The sequence below is a fragment of the Daphnia magna genome, linkage group LG10 (assembly GCF_020631705.1).
Source record: "Daphnia magna isolate NIES linkage group LG10, ASM2063170v1.1, whole genome shotgun sequence".
NCBI lineage: Eukaryota > Metazoa > Arthropoda > Branchiopoda > Diplostraca > Daphniidae > Daphnia > Daphnia magna.
Window position 1 is genome coordinate 1720182 of NC_059191.1, and position 18139 is coordinate 1738320.

Sequence of the window (18139 nt, forward strand, 5' to 3'; positions counted from 1 at the left end):
CCGTTTTCTTGGTTGGCAAAAATACTTGTATGTATACCTTTGTGAAAGTTGTTGCTTTCTAACATGCAACAGCTTCGTAAAACCGGTGGTGATAAATCTCACGTATTAATGCATTCAATGGCACCGGACTATATAGGGACTAAGACACAAGGAGACGCATCAGAAGTGAACGTACATAGCAGATTCGAAATGGGCAAAATCACTGAACGATTAACGATTGGATTACATAACGGAGTGGGTTAACCTTTTGATTTCGCGTGTATATTTATTCTGGGCTTTGAACTGTCGGGGCACGACCATATTATTTCGCTCGTCCAATGCGTTTTCCATTGGATAGCCCAACATGTTCGTTATTGGTGCAAACAAACGTCAATAACAAACGAGGGAAGGTGTTGAATTCATTTTTCGGTATCATCCGATGGAAACGGTACCCCAAAACTCACAGCCAACTCGATTTTGAGTTAAGGTTAAAAATCGGTTAAGGCCAGAGGCTTCCATTGAATCTCGCCTAATATGCAAAGGGCCTTCAGTTTAGAATTGGTGAATTTTAAAGCTATAGTCCAACGAATTTGAAAAGGACTGCCTTTTTTTCCGTTAATAATCGGAAAAAACTATGCACGATCAGTTAGTTGACTGTTGAATGAAACTGGCCAAACGAGGTATCGTTGACACACTTTCCATTTCTTGTCATACGGGTCATCTTATTATGCGCAAGCTGCGCACTGTTGAAACGAAGGAAGAAAAAAAAAAAAGACGACGAACCTAGAAAACAAATCGAGGACATTCAAAAACAGGATTTCATGAGGTCGGGTTTATTTTAATCAAATCTAATTTAATGTAGGTCGTCTCGTTTGAACGAAAAGAAGGCGATTTTCATTGAAGTTTGCCACACGACTGTTTTGAAACTGGTCTAGCGCCGCTGCTACACCAGTTTTAAAATTCTATCGGAACTATAAACAAAAGGCCTTTTTCATTTGAAATTCCTCTCCTATTCCAGACGCTCTAGACTTGGTGTCGTATTTGGCATTCACATGCAAATGACTCGTTACAAAGAGGAGCTATAAAACTTAATTGAATAATCCTGCTTGTTGGATGAAACGAAAACACGTGTTTCTCATTTTATTGGTAGGCTTCCTTATGATTTATTGCATCGGGCATTTTTTAAGAATCAATCTGATGGTCGCTCCGTTTTATGGAGTCCATTTGATGAGTATATAACCAACTTGTTGATGTCATATTTGAATTTAAATAATAGATTGTTAATACCAGCCTATGGGCCATTCGTAGTGTGTAGTGCAACTCATGTGTAACATTTCGTGCCCCATTCACAAAACAATTTAAGCCACAACAAGCGTTTGTTAGTTTTCTTTATACAAAGAGCCACAAGGGTTTCTCCGTCACGCAGCCTGGCAAGTGCGTTCCTATCTGTTGTAGCCTATATGTATATATTTTGTCTAATACACACACTCCGCAAATTTCAATGTAATGTTTTCTTTACTATAAACAAAAAGGGAATAGTTCCATCAGGTTTGCTTTCGTAAAACGAGGTAACACATTATACTATTCATTTTTTATAATTCATTGACGATGGAATTCGTTCTACATCGGCCAGCCGCACGTCACATATCTAAAAAAATAATAATAATTTGAATAGTTGCCTCTCGATTTACATATTTACAATCAATCATGATTTCTTCCGTGCCCACTCAAATTCCCTTTTTTTAAAAGAATTCAGAGCTTTTCTATTTTTGAATTTAAAATTTGCTATGAGGGGGATCCCCACTTTGTTCATGTGGGCGCTTGAAGAGCCGACCACTTCACAGCATTTTTCAAAAGTTATTTCCCAGAAAAGGATTATAGGGAAAAAAAAAAAAAAGTGGATCACATATACGGGACAATTTTATAGCTGACGTGAAATTCGATTGGCCTCTTACCGCCAACAGTGGTGTATATGCGGGCAGAAAATATAATCAGCTATCGATTGAGTCACTTGTGCGGTTCACCAGTACACATTCGCCTTTCGGCCGTTAATCCACCAACATAAAAGGCGATGCCTTTGCCAACGGGCATTTGTTCCTCGCCGATTATTTTCAAAGAATTCTTTTATTAATTCAATACAACGGTTGTTATACATTAGAGTCACAGCGAATCATGCAAAAAAATAAAACAGCATTAATACAGAAATATATAGGCGTGCACATTTATAAATTGCAAATGCCTTGGAGCACCGTATGCATTTAACTCTTGAAAAAAATAATAAATAAAAGGACATTGACGTGGAATATATACATTTGTATGAACGTATAGGGCGTGGTCACTTCAATTCGATACCTGAAATGTCGAATTTATACAAACACGTCTTTTTTGGGGGGGGGGGGCTTTTTTAAAAATTCTGGCCATCAAGTCGGACAGGTGATTTGCCAACGTTCCAACACGCCTCGATTCGTTGGTCAGCTGCCAGTGGCTTGGCGCGTGTTACAAACACGTCTGATGAGGTGATGTGCCACTTGGACGTGAGATGCGCAACGTTTGCAACAGTGTTGCACGGAAATCGCGCGAGAACATGCAGTAAATGTAGAATGTGAACGAGTAATTGGTCACCTCCAAAATGTTGGCCACAGCGCGAAACACCTGAAAATCGCAATCAATCGATCAGCCAATGAAAGATGAGAAAATGGATCGAATCCAATAACAGCATCTCGAACCTGGAAGTAATAGGACTGAAGAACGGCTTCGTGAATCATTAGGCTGAGCACTAACTGTGGCGTAATGCACACCGAAAATAGGATGGAAGTGGAGCCGAGCAAAAACATCAATCGCTTCTCTTCCCAGAAGCGTCTCGAATCGTCCGCTGGCTGGCCATTGGGGAGTCGCGTCTGCTGTTGCTGAGGCGGATTTCTGTAAATGCAGGGGAACAGGTCAGTGCGTGGTGGGTTATAAAAGATTTCAAGATTCAAATCCGCAGCGTATAGGGCATTGAAAAGTATATCGATCGTAGGCTCTATATCGTTCCACGGCGACATTTGCCTGGCAAATGTTTATCCGCCATTTTCGCAATAGTTGGCCTATCATTTTCAAGGAAATAAACTGAACTCATTGCTGCCCGATCGTTACATGGAAATTGGAATTTTAAAACACATTTGCAAAAGGGGATCTCATCTATATATAGCTATATACTATTGCAACATGTATGTAGTCAAATCAAAAGTTTCTCGGCCATCTGGCGATTCCGGTTTCGTTTCCTATAGCTCCGTCACGTTTGAAATGTTAGAAAGATTGACATACAAAAAATAAACGATAATTCTATAGCTTTCTATATATTTTTTTCAAACAGGATGGTCCTTAAATTGAGCCACAACATAACTGGATGGAGCGATGAATATTAAGTGCAGCCACGCTACTATTAATCATGTGCCAGCGTGTTTGATTGATAGCGCAAAAAAACAGCACTGGGATGAATAACGATTTTTTTTTTAATTAGCTCTTAGATTTGCATTACTTCTCTGCGGTTGTCAGCCGACAAATCAAAAAGATCGGATCTGCTGCATTTGGCAGAGAGAAATCACTTGATATGAGAGGACTAAAAGAAAGTTAGCTTTGCTATGCATTTTTTTTGCGAATAGTGTCATCCATGCCAAAGGATGTCGGTTATATTATTTGCATGCTGATATATAACGATATGCACATCAGATTGGCCATCGTCAGAACTGCGCACACAACTTGAGTTCTTTTCGTATATTTCGCTTTGAACGATACAAGTTTGGCTGGGACTTTTGGCATCACAAGAAGAGAACTGGAAATTTTTAAAAAATATCTGTCGTACCGGTATTTTCATTGAACCAGTTTGTTTTGTTGTTGTTTTTTTGTTTTACATCAAAAATAGAAAGAGAGTTCAACAAACTATTAGAAAAACAACAAGGTCGTGCGCCGGCCATAAAGATCGAGACTAGCTCCACAACCGCACAGTTGAGTGCAAATTGATTACATAAGTAAAAATAAATAAATAAATAATTGAAAGATTGTCATTAAATTCTGCTCGACTTAATTCTATCTAAACGATTTGTTTCGTCAATTGTATCACGTTATATGTGAGCGCATGTGAATTTCCTCGTCGCAAAGTGGCCAGCAATTGAGAACAGCGACCCGAAAGAAGACGCAGCACGTACCGTGCGGTTATGGTCACGAGCCAATTAGCATATATGCAAATGTTCTTCCGCCAAAACTTTCACCAAAAGTTTTCGTGGGTGTGCGTCTTATTTAAACGACTCTTCTCCATTCCTTAACTGACGGACCGTACGCCCCGGGCATATCGTAGAGTGGGACGACTTTCTCCAGCCCATTAAACTTGTAGCTATTACATACGGATGTACACAACTCGTTAAGCAACATCCATGTTTCTCTCTAACTACCTAATTTGTTTTTCTTCTTCTTTTGCTGAACAATTAAACCTCCTCCTCCTCATCATTGCAATTCCTTAATTAGACAACTATAAATAGATCGTATGTTCCAAAAAGAAATAGAAAAGGAAAACTTACTCGCTGCAAATGCGATCGGAGCCGTTGTTTGAGACGAAACTAACGGCCCCGTCTCTGTTGACGGATGTGACCATAGTCGGTGATGATCCGCTCTGATGGTGACTGCCATTGGCGCTCTGCACGGACGATGGAGGCGGAAGAAGTTGCGAAGCCGTAGGCGCTTTTGTTAACATACTCCGCCGTCTGGCGCACGTTCGCCTGTACACGACGATGATACAGCAATTGAGATGGACGATGATAAGTGTAGGCGCCATCTGGATTATTAAATTCCAACGGACGAAAAATAAAATGGACGTCACCCTTTTTTTTTTATTATTATTAATATAATACATATTTTTTTTTACAGTGGACATAGAGAATGCAATTACTCGGGTCATTTTTGGGACATGAAAAATCGAGTGCATCCACAAGTGAATATAAAATTCAGCTATGCGACAATCATTTGCCCCCCCCTCTTTTTCTTTTTTAATTTCAAGAATTGTTTGTTATTATTATTTATTTAAAAAAACGTGATGTATCATTTATTGCGCAGCTGGAGTTTGCTACTAATAGTTTGCCTGCCGGAGACAGACAAATCATCCTTCTTTTGTTATCGTATATTATCGCTGGAACGGCTTCCCTATATATGTTGCGCTTTTCCATTGTTGCTCCTCTATTTACTGTATATAATATAGCCTGATTAATTTCCCCATCGTTTACTGCGTGGCCTGTCAACATGTAGACGTGACGTACGTTCGTGACGTAAGTGCTGAAATACACGCAAAGGCCACTCAACGTAATAAGCGAAAGCCGAAAACAATAACATCAACAAAGGTCAAAAACAATTCGGAAAACGTTGGTGGGACTCAAACAGAAAAGATCTTCATTCGTTACTTTGAAAATGACTTCGAGTGTCCAGAGGTAAGCAGCCCACAGGGTGGAATGAGCGAAAGATGGATTCTCCCGTTTCCTGTAGACGGGCAATCCATCAGGTACCGTGGAGCATGTGATGACGTGAGCGCGGAACAAGTACGGCAGGTAAAGCGAAACGGCTAACAAGGCCAAACCGACGGCCACCAGGGGTGTCTTCTTGGCGGCGAATGCTCGCGTTCGTCCCAACCGGCAAACGGCGAGGTACCGCTCCACCGTCAGAGCCACCAGCATTAACACACCGATACCTTCAGAATCATAAATATATACGTATGTATAAAGGCGTGGGAAAGAAAAGAAAACATAAGAAATTTGATGAGCAATCAGCAAAATAATGATGATGAATTTTCGAGAAAACTTGAATGTCCAGATTTTGTTGTTTTCGGGACAGCCTACGGTGAGATCAAACGGGGTTATTTAGGAGAAATTTGTCGATCTATAACTTGTTTTTTTGAATTATTCCGGTGAAAATGAAGAACTAAATTGTTTTTCTGCTGACTCGTGACGTTTCTATTGCCAGTTTGTTCTCATTTTTGTTAGCGAAAAATCATTTCTTTCCCCCAACAGCTTGCGGAACATTATTTTTGGCTAACGTGACGTATATAGAACCCAGGCGGTTCACGAACGCGGGGCCATTTGTATCCAGCAATAGACTATAGTATATAATACCCACTTAATGCTTTGCATATATAGCAAAGAATACTGGAGGGGCAATTGTTTGCAATCATATATATAAACTGTAGTACAATGGCTGCAAGTCCATATTTGTGAAATGCCTGCGCATTTTTTCCTGTTTGGATGATTTTCTTTCACGCTGATTCGTGTCACGACTTCTAAAAGAGCAGAATTATACGAGACGTTTAATTGGTATACAGGTCTATTATACACAGCCAACAACTATATCTACGCAATAACGTCATTTTTTGGCTATAGGAACCGACAATGCAACTAGATTTGTATTTCACCATATTTATGAAACCTGTTAGCGACTAATGAAAAAGAAAACTTGTACGCCATCCTTCTAGCGTGCTTTTGAACTATTTGCAGCTCAACTATAGTCTTGTTTAATAATAAAAAAAAGGCTTCTTCTATTTTCTAGTTTGAAATTTCCCACTTGCCTCAAGCCATTTTTCACATTGTTTTTGTGGGTCACTGACATGCCAAGGAGAAATTCCAAACGTTTTCATCAACTTGTTATAGAGTTCGATGACGTTCACCTGTCTACAATTGTTCACTCAAACAGTCCGACTAAACATATATGTAATCCATTTCTCCTTGATGCGCAATGTATAGAAAGGTTCTGAAAAGTTCGGTATTCGGTCTCTATATACGTTTGATTTTTATATCGACTAACTTTCACGGTGAAATTGGAAAACGGAAACGCAGTTGGGAAGCGAAAGAGACAACAACTTCATATTCAATGAAGTAAGTCAACCTTGACATCAACTCCGATCATGATGTAATTGCGATCACAAAGTCTTTTTGTTTTCGTGAATTGTATATGCTGTACATGTGCAAGTTACGAAACTCGTCCGTTATCAACTACGATGCGATGGCTCATCGTTTATGACATCGACAATTGCGCATTGACTTTGCGATTTATCGAATAAGTTCTTCGGTTATAACTCTCACGTTTGCTAACGAGCACGACGAAAAAAGGCGTGAGCTATGGACGGTACGTCACGATCTGTCTACTGTTATTGCCCCCCAGCGATGGACTTTGTACGCAATGACTCATATACCCGTTCAACCCCCGCGTCTATGATTTTCGTATATAGACCTTGTCCTACTAAAATATATACGATCTCATCTCGTCGTCGCCTGATTTCGTAAATTATTGTATCTTTTTTTATTATTTTGGTTTTTATTGTAGAAACTGACTTTTACTGCCCGTCCATCGGCCCGGTCGGCCCACTGTTTAATTACGTCTGATGCAATTATTAGACGTTTCTCAATTAGAGCCAACAACCCATTAGACCCATGATTGTGCCTCCATAAAAGAAAAGCATTCAAACGACATTACATGGATATGACAGGACAATAGAAATCATGACGCTTTATATGAGACACATACACAGACAACGAGACCTAATAACAAAATTGGCAATAAATGCTGCCATCGAGCTACATATACACGAGCGTGTTTGTTTTCCTTACTGACGGCTAAACGTGACCTGTCCTGCTTCCTTTTTTGTTTTTTTTTAGTTATTATATACACGCAAAGTGTTCCGAGTAGGTAGCTTATACTATATACATGTCTTGGCTTGCCAATAACAGACACATAGACACACAATTTGAATAGCTAATACGTATATAGGACGTTTGTTTTTGAATGATTGTGTACTACATTTCTATTGCGTGATATAGCTGCCGATTAGAAATATACTCGTCTATCGCAATCAATGAAAGTGTACACAGTTTTCTTGTCGGGGTGTGGGCTGCTGTTTTACATACGGAACGTCCCTTTGACCCCTTTTTTGTGCAAGAACAATACTAATAAAGTTGATTCTCCGCATCCTCGCGAAATGTTGAATCTCAATCATGTGTATAGCCTGTATACAGTGTACACATAAATTTCAAATGGTTGGTGCCTTAGCAAAGCATTTGCATGTCGCGGCTCTTATATGCATTCCTATATTTACGTGTTTCAAATATTATACACACACTGTAAGTCTATATAGATTCAATTTACATAAGTCTATATACTTTCCCATCAGATTATAATCCCCTGGCCAAATCATTTCCTTGCCATACGAAAATAAAAAAGCTTTTTGATGTGCTATACAAAAGCCACACACGATTTACATATTAATGTCTGTCTCTCTCAAATTGTGTCGACAATTGCCAACCAACTCGGTCCAATACTCGCCCCTTCCATGCTAGAAAAAACTAAAACGAGTAGATAAAAGATCATTAAGTTTCCACGATGCCGCATTGAGTTCAAACATTCGTACAGTATACATAAAGAAGACATATATAAGTCCACAAACTTTCACTATACGTTCTCTCTCTCGAAAGAAGTTGGGTCTGGAAAAAGAAAAGAGACGCCTCACGTATCTGGTGCTTGTATAAAGCCTTATTGACTTCAAAACTCTTTTTCAAAACAGATCTGCACAAACTTTTAGAGGGTGCCGCGTCAAGTTATCGACCCCAACTTTCTCGAGCTATTTGGTCGGAGAGATGACGAACAAGGGTGATGTGCGTATTTATAGTTCGTTACGTCTACATTGTCTTTTCCTTTGGTTTGGAATCCGATTAAAGATCATTAAGATTGCCTATTGACAGTTCGACGCCCGTCCAAACTCTTTTCTACCCAACGACCCTATCCCTATTGTCAATTTTCACGACAACTTTTGAGGTTGTTCAATTTTTGTGTTGCCACATTTACACGAGTAAGAAGACAAAAATACTGATGTCTGGAAATGAATAACACAATCTAGAGCAAATGGATCGACTGTTATTATTATATAGGACAGAAAGAAAAGAAAGAAAGAAATAGATTCCCGACATCCTGTTTTATTGTGACGCTTTTAGTGGACACGTGGGGGACGTGAATGTTCGTGATGTGCAGACCTTCACGTTTCAATTTATATGAAATAGAATGAAAATTGTTTTACCTAGACAAGCATTGCCCAAAAAGAGTTCGAGATGAGCGTGAAAGAAAGCTTGGGCGAAACTGCTCCACGGTCCAATTTCGTTATGGAACAGAATGCGGCTGGAGAAGGGCAATGCAAAGACGATGGCTAGAAGCGCAGCACCGGCATAACCTGAAAGGAAAAAAACAAAACAAAATAGCAAAAACAAGTTTTAATAGGAAATGTATTATTATAATTTTTTTTTTTTTTTCATTTTTGGGGCTAATCGTGCAAATCCTAAATATTCAGCGATTCAATGGCACAAAGCCAAATCAGTTTGGCATGTATTCAGCAAATCTTCATTTGCGTGATGCTGAGCTTGTTGCATTCAACATCCAAATGATTCATTGTATAAGAAGCGTGAAATCTTCACGAAGCCGCACATCTTTGAAATCGGCGATATCGTATAGGTGTCCAAAAGAATTTGCTTAACACTACATTAGCCCCCAATTTCGAAACGTACGCTCCGATGAACAAACAGGTCCAGTTCCATAATCTGTGGAAAGTATATAGACGATGATAGGCAGGATCAATCGGTATAAATAAAGCAGAGGCTGTGCTGACAGAGTCCTCTCGAATTTCTCTTTTATACAGCAAAAGGGCATGGAATTTCGCATTGAATAATGAAAAGGTTATAAGGTATACAGATATATAGGCTATAATATATAGACTTCTTTATTGACATATATAGGGAATCAAGGCACATGTAAAAAGTTCAGCTGTTCCACTACCCAGACGCAGATTTCTGCTGACGTCAGTAATAATTCGTCAGATGCTATACGATATCGTTCCAAAACTGAGACACATTGAAGTATAGAGTCCATGTGTGTATATGTATATACGCACGTGTGGGTCGTTTCGCACGGACGATTCTTGTACTATTCCCGAGGTCCTCCACCCCGAGTGCACGGACCTAAAAGATGTCCAGTTTCTTTTGATCTTTCCTGTTTTGTTTTCTCTTTTTATTGTTGCGTGCTGCTGAACATCAGCAGACAAAAAGAAAGGTATAAAGTAAAGCAATTGACATACACACACTTTTGCCGGCCTTGTGTTCCTTTGTTGTTCCTTTCTTGCAAGATGTACGTGATCGATAATCACAAGAGCATATCAGTCAATCTGATGTATAAATAGAACTCTTGTATATATATACTGTCAATATTTGCAGTGCACACTTCAAATATTTGTTCTTTTATTACGAATTTAAAAAATTAAAAAAAAAAAAGATGAATATTGAATCAAACGATTCTCACAGTCGTTTGTTCTTGTTGGAAAAAGGAAATTAGTTTATTAAAAAGAGATTGCAGGAGAAGCCAGAAGCCTTCAAGGAGTCAAACATGTATAATCTATATATACCTTTTAAGGGCCAATGTTCAAACTTGCAATCTTTCTCTCTGCATAGTGATGAATTGCGAGATATTTTCTTTTTCAAAAAGAAGAAAAGGGGAAAAGAAAATGACGAACACAAAGTTTTCGTTTTTCCTCGAGGATAAATAATTATCATGCAAAAAAAAACTAGAGGTTGAAAGATTCTACATAGTAATAGACTATCCAGCTGTGAACAGATGATGGGCCTTTTTTCTTTATACAACGTATCATTTTATTTTGAAAGATTGATCTAGTGTTCTTTTTTTCTTGTTTTTTAAAAGAGGTGTAACAAAAAAAAAAAAAAGAAATGATGATGTCACATGGGCACAAGTTCAAATCCGGTCTGAAACTTTTGTGATTGATAGACGTCTGGGTTATAATATATTGGGCTTCTATATAAAATGTACCCTCTATATATCCAACCGGGTTGAATACATAGAGGACTGCATTAGCATATTATATTCATAAAGGATTAAATTCTATCGAAAAAAAGATATACGACCTATTGACTGTAGGCTTTGAAATGGCAGGTTATGCATTTAATTAAGTGGGAATACGTATATATAATCATCGAAAAACAAGTTTTGATGAATCGCGTCTATCGCGTGAAAATAAAAATCGCAGATTCAACGCAAACTTTCTTTCTCTTAATTCCTAAGAAATTCCATGACGCATTTACAACTTTTTAATGAGCTTTATACCTATATAACACGAGTCTCCATTTCCCCCCTTTTTCTTTTCTCTAACACACTATCGATGCGCAAGGAGGTCATCATTGGGACGTCGGCGTTCATTAGGCTCGTTCACCCTCCTTTGTATAATTCAATATAATACAGGATTATCTCGTATATAGCCATTCATCTGGTTAGATATACGGGGAGGGGGGAAGGGAGACAGCCACTTGACATTACAGAATGATCAGAGTTTCTGACAACAGGGGCCAAGACCATTACGTGATTGTCACAGTTCAAGTGTCTTTTTCATTGAAGAAGAGGGGAGTCTGTCTTGATGCTATAGCGTTCGTTTGTGTCCCATATCGCCATGGGCGTATATATGATGTCAACTGGTTAATACGCTTTACATCATCAGGGTTGATATATTATATTCGAGGGAAATGTATAAAGGGAGACCTTATAATTTGCCAACAGTTGGTGTATATACATAGTTCCACATCATTCGCTCTATATATTAAATGGACGTAGCCTAAATACATAAAGCCAATGATCATTTAGGTGACGAAATGCCATTCAACACTACGACTGATGCAGCTGATGTGTAGAATGAATAATGGCTAATTGCGTTTCTTTTTTGTTTGTGTGTCGGCGTGTTACACAATTGAGAAAATGGCGCTTGCGTCCTCGTTTTTTTTAAATCTAGCGTGATGACCCATCAGCATGTTGAAGAACAGCCGACGCTGTTATTATGTCAGGGGAATTTGAATATACGTGCGGAACTGACTAAAACAGGTTTAGAAAATGTCTGGGTTTTATCATCGACTTTAAGTTTGTAGGCCACAATAGGCCCTACATACTGATGCGACTAGTTGAGTAATCGTTTGACTATAATGTAACAGTGACACGCCCAAATTAGTGGCGTGCCGCTTCTGCCTGACAACAGCAAAGTCCAAAAAAAAACTCGTGTATCTTTTATAAGTTTTGAATAAACGGTTGACATTTGAAAATCCAATAAACCTGCACATCGCAAATGTACTCGAAAAATGCAATATAACTTGCATAAAAACTATATGTATATGAAGAAGTTCGTATATACGGGATGATTAGTTTACATCCCTCCAGCGATTCACGCTAACGATTCATCGTTCACAGAGTTTGAGACCCATCAGCTGCTATATCTACACAGTGTCCAAGTCATATCATTAAAACAATCAATGTGCGCTCGCTATATAAGAACTTTTCTGTATCATTTTCAGAACTTTGCTGGAAACATGTCCAGATTCTTCGAGTGGAAGACGCTTTTGTTCCAAGTTTTATGCACAATCTTCATTATCGGAAAAGCTTGTGCAGATGATATTCGTCCATGTTATTGGGTATAAAAGGCATCACCTAAAAACTTGGGGGAAAACTATATAGCGCAGGTTGTATCAACCACCACACCCAAAGTAATCATAGATATATATCTATACTCAATATTTATAGTCTATATTCTACATATACATACATACGTGCTATATAGATATACATATAGGCCACATCATTGCTTTTCATTATATATTGCCTATATATACGTGTGTTTGGCTTTCGAAATATGCTTTACGATCAAACTGTATTTTCCCTTTTCTTACGACATTCTATTGTAATATAGATGTCTTCACCTCTACTATAAAATTGATGCTTCCCATTTCTATTGTCGGATGCCCTTTTGCGTTTGGTTTCATGTGTGTAGGATTCCTTTTTTTGTGGAACGCGGGCACGTTTGGAAGAATCGTTTTTTTATTTGTCTCTTTTAATAGTTTTGCTTGTTAGCGAAAGTGTCACGTAGCTGTTGCCATCTGATTGCGCCCGAAAAAATGGAAATCCATTTCAGCTCAGATTTCAAACAGAGTTATAACATTGCATTATATAAGTTCCCTCATATATGTAGGGGTGTAATCCGATATAAATTCAGGACCCCAAAAACGAATGTTCATCTCCCTCCCTTTAAATGTTATATCTTCTTATATAAGGTTTTCTTTTTTTAAATATAAAGAAAGGGGAAAGACTTAGACATTTATACTATATACCACGCAACAATAAATCTGTCTTTATATGTGTCACTTAACATGGCGCACAGCAAAGAGTCCTGAACCTGAAGAGTTCCCCCCTTTTTCTACAGCCCTCAATGCTTCTTCTATAAAGTCTTAAATTATTATTATATACCCTTTATATATACGAAGAAACCATCGTTTTCTCCCCCCCCCATCGCATTTTTTTTTTTATTCTTTAGCTTGCTATATATACATATACAGACTCGTTTTAGGTTCACTTAATACACGATAGAGACTATATATATATAGGGCGCGGTCTGTTATATATCGACAAACCCCCCACCACCGAAAGCCTATTCCTGTTTTCATTTGGTCGTCACAGACATTGGCATTTGTCTGGTGGATATATATATATATGCAAGTCAAAGTGCTGTCTACAACTTCCGCTTCTAATCCCCCTTTTTCTTGCTTCCTGGAATCATGTAAGAAAAGGTTGCTCTTTCTTCTTCTCTTATACTTGCAGAGTAAATATATCTGATGTGTATCTTGTATTCGTATGTGTGCGAAAAGAAGCGCTAAATAAATGTACACGTGGATCGATTGGCGGTGTCTCCATACGGCATCACTTGATTCGTGGCGAAAAAAACACGTCCAATCGCAATCACTCTCGAGCAGCTGTTGTTGCCATAAAGCTATAACTGACTTAAGCCCACGTCGTTGGGTACATCCAATTTTGTTTTTTTCTCACAGCTAAATCGTCTTGCGTTCACACATTTTTTTTGGGGGAGGGGTGTAGCTATATGTCTATGTGGATGGCAGCCAAATTCATTGTAGGAAAATGGCCAGTACGTGTATTCCCCACATCATCGTCTATATAGGCCTACATAACACATCATCAGCTTTCTTCTTCTTTTTCTTTTTTTTTTTAGACAAAATCAAAAAATAAGGGTTGGTCATGTGACCCTCTGGTCGCTATAGCCAAACCCTCTGAAGAGCGCAAGGAAAAGAAATACATAGGATTTTGTCTTCCCCTCTTCCGGGATATATATATCTAAGTCTATTATTACATTTACTGCGTGTTATACTATATAGATCCACCCCTATATAATACCCCCCCCCCTCTACTAAAAAAAAATAAACCCACATATACGAAGGCCTGTGCAAATGTCATTTATTATAGGAGAGGGTGGCAAACGTATAAACGAGGGCCGCGCTAATAAATGTGAAGAAATAAGAGAAGCTGTTTGGAAAGACGTCAAATGCATTCGATACATTTTTCCTCTTTTTTTTTTTTTCGTATACTTTTCCAGACGATCTGTCCAGTGTTGGGGTCCAATAGAAGGGGGATGTGTTGTATATCTCGTCATTGCAACGATGCCACTCCTTCGGGAGTCGTTTGGTTCTTCGCGCTGCTACATTCGTCCAAGAATCAATGCGTCTCTGAATTAAGAAGAAAAAAAAAAAGCCTTTTTTTTTTGTTTTCCTCTTTTTATTATCCCGTCAACGAAACAAAATAGCAGTTAACTTTTTATACGGCATTCTTTCAACCGACATCTGCTACGTATTAACGTCTAGAAAAAGAACTGTCACATTTTTTTGATATCGTCAAGATCTCTGTGTTTAACTTTGTATTGCGTCGCGTCCCTTTTTTTTTTCTGAGAACAAGACGATCGATGATGGAAAATCCTTCAAAATGTGGATAAAAGTATATAACGCGGGAAAAAGTATATAAAGACTTTGGAATATATATTTTTAGCGTATAAATAAGTGCGAAAAGAAATAAATACCACGCGCTATAATTCGGCCGATTAGATTCTTTCTCGCACTTTGCTTTGTTTTTTTTGAAGAATCAAATCTCTTTTTATGTATTCAAACTCTATGGCGTTTTCACGCTATATTCTAGTAGAATAGACGTATTAAATGAATGGCGACGTATACAAGCGTCACGTCATCAGTTAAACACAACAAACATCAAGTAGCACTTTCGACGAAAAACAGACACGCAATTAAGGCTGAGTGCTTTACTTATACTGCATGTGTTATTAGCCCGGATTTAAAGAAAGAATGGCATGATATCAATTCTTGTAGTCTACTTTCCTTTGTTGTGAGCAAACTGCTTGATCCCCCTCCGTATTTATCTATTTCGCGCAAAAAGACTTTTGTACTGTAATAGTCTATATACCAAATCAAAGAGTGCAAAAATGTATTCCCGTGGTTACCTGATACATTCAATGTTCATCTGCGTCAGTTTTAATCAAAGCGAACGAAATGCGAGAACCAAACAAAGGAACTTGCGAACTGAAAGTTCTTGCGATGCGAAACTAATTCACGCGTGAAGTCGTATATGCAAGAATATATTAAAAAATGGGGATTTCTTAGTATATAATAAAGTCTGGTTTTTGAACGCGAAAGTGCCGTGATGATTCGCAACACGACCTCACGCCAAATTAGACATTTATATTGCAACATGTCCATCGGTTGCTAAGCGAAGTGTAGTCGTGCGCCACAAAGCTATAACGTGTGCCATGTATTCATTATGTACCCAGATATAATATGTAGCCTAGCTATTACATCTTCATTTCAATGTCTGTGAAACTCTTCTTTGAATTGAAACATCTTAAGTTTAAAAAGGGATCGATGAAAATTGCAAGTGACATTTCGATTACGTGTTATCAAAATAAATCGAAGGGCAACTTTGATCTTATAAGAGATGTAGGCTATACTCGTCGGAAACGAAAACAAAATTCCCCAGTTGAAATTCGAAAATGCTTTGTATATATGGAATACGTCTTTCTTGGAACCTGAATCAATGTATCAGGGCGATAACTATATGGCGAATAATCATTCTCTTTTGATGCGTTATAAAAAAAAAAGATTTGCCCCCACCGCCACACCACTGATGCCATGGACGCTGTGTAAAGTGAGCGCAGCATCTAGCACAGCATGCTAGACGTTGAATAATAAAAACGGAAATGGTTGCCTCAGCACGTCTGCAAGTTTTTTTTCCGTCCCTTCATTCCAAGAAGGAAAAAAAAGAAAAAAGGAAAAAAAAAATTCGATTCAATATAAACGAGACGGTCAAATGGCCGTCATGTATGGGGTCACCTCCATACAGAATGGCTCTAATCACAGTGGGAATGTATAGCCTATTAACAATATAAAGAGCCAGCAGTACTCAGACAGAGTCTAGCCAAAAATTGTGTTGTGGACCGATATAGCACGATTTGTACTCAACATTCTAGATGACCTCAGCAAAAAATAAAAGGATGATTGGATTCTATACTGCTTGGGGTATCTATAGCATATATGTATACATCAGTCAATAGAAGTCGTCCGCTGCCTATATGCTATATATACATTATCTAAGCCATGCACAGATATTGAAAGAAAAATGGGAATGTCTTATTATTTTTTTAAATCACCTCTCATGTAGACGTAAGCTGGTCCTCGCATCGTTGGTCGAGTTAAGACGATTAAATTGAGGACATTTCCCAAAATGCCCAAGATGCAGATGGCGGGCAGGGCGATACCGTAAGAGTAGTATTTCAACCTCTGCATGTCCTCTTGTTGTCTGGCCACGTTGAGGCTGTGCTGATGATTGCGCAGAATGCCCGCTGGTGTCGGAACAGAGCTAACCGAACCCGCTAGCACGGTGGAAGACCAATCACTAACGCTGCTGCTATCGGACACCGGGAAATGATCGGTCGCATTCAGTTGTTGCCTCGTTAAGAAAGTCGAATCGTCTTCGCCAAAGAGCCGTATTTGGTTCAATCGGGTCAGTGCGGCGCCCGTGAAATAATTGCTAATCTCCGGTGGACATGTGATCGCAATCTCGGATAGCGACAAGTTGAAAATCTCTTCGACAGATTGGTCCATAATGATCATCTTCCGATATGGTGTTAAGGAGTAGTATATCACACGTCTTACAGATTCAACGATAAGGCAAATATATGTGTATATGCTAATTCGGAATTGAAAAACTAATTGTGGGGGGAACTGTTTGTTATAGTTAATTTCTTTCTTTTTTTTTCGATCCGAGTTTTTTTTTTTTTCACTCACACTACATCGTGGAACTGGAATGAATACTGCCTGTCATACCTCCTTTTATATAGTCTGGCGATGGATTCGCATGCGCAGATGATCTAGTCGGACTTTCTGACTTTGCACCTGCGTAATAATACGTCTAGAATATTTCGAGCAACTTTGAAAGACCCCAACAAATTCCGAATTTGTTTTTCGAGAGGTTTTCATATAGAAAATGGAGCGCTAAAAAAGTTATATACACGTGATTATATAAGCTCCTGTCATGAAGTTTGCCCATATAGAGATATCCTTGTATGTCAGCGGGCAACTGGACCTGATTGGACGCGGCATCTAAACTATTTTCGATGCTGCTGTTGTCGGTTTATCGTCGTCTCTATAAACACGGTGAAGAGCAACCGCTTTTTCCGCCATTTTCCAAATCACTTTCTTCGCTGTACATATACGGACACTTCCGTTAGCACTAAATCAACGCCTCCGTACATGACCTACTTGAATTGCAGACGTGCAACAAAAGAGTATAGCTCAACAATCGATATTCACATTCGTTTGATTCACGCACTTAAGCATTTATCCTCGTCTAGACTCGTTTTTCAGGCCGTATAACATAACAGTTTGTCTCGAAAATATGTTGACGTCTTTATATAATTTTCGTTTGCACGGAACCGATGGATGCGTGCTGTTATTCTTTTTTGTTGCGCGTATATTATACGGCAGCACTCGGTTCATTAGCGCGAAAACTTTGTGTTGACGTCAAAAACATTCCAGAACACATTACCATAGGAAAAGACGGAGCAGATGTATATACGCTATACTGAAAACTTGTTGTTTATCATCGTGTAATTATTATTATTTTTTTTACGCGTGGGTGTAAAACGGCAATCAATTACAATCTAATCAGGTCATTGCTATAAAGACTGTAAATCTAATGAAACTGGTATATACGTATA

General features: G+C 38.6%; 1 protein-coding gene across 1 annotated transcript; it reads right to left on the reverse strand.

Annotated features, from left to right (window-relative positions):
* Window positions 1–2371: 2371 nt before the first annotated feature.
* LOC116931541 (probable G-protein coupled receptor B0563.6) lies at window positions 2372–17210 on the reverse strand. The gene is made up of 6 exons (XM_032939142.2): window positions 16571–17210; window positions 9062–9211; window positions 5409–5692; window positions 4536–4789; window positions 2706–2898; window positions 2372–2631 (listed from the first exon to the last, which is right to left on the reverse strand). The coding sequence occupies exons 1-6, from the start codon at window positions 17031–17033 to the stop codon at window positions 2476–2478; spliced, it is 1500 nt and encodes a 499-aa protein (XP_032795033.2). The 5' UTR covers window positions 17034–17210; the 3' UTR covers window positions 2372–2475.
* Window positions 17211–18139: the final 929 nt, after the last annotated feature.

Bases quoted from the DNA above. Each gene is read 5' to 3' on its own strand.
- LOC116931541 (XM_032939142.2), bottom strand. From the start codon at position 17,033: ATGATCATTATGGACCAATCTGTCGAAGAGATTTTCAACTTGTCGCTA. The intron at 9,212-16,570 runs GTGATTTAAAAA...TTTTCCTTTCAG, and splicing joins AGCTTACGTCTACATGAGAG to GTTATGCCGGTGCTGCGCTT. The intron at 2,899-4,535 runs GTAAGTTTTCCT...CTGCATTTACAG, and splicing joins TCCGATCGCATTTGCAGCGA to AAATCCGCCTCAGCAACAGC.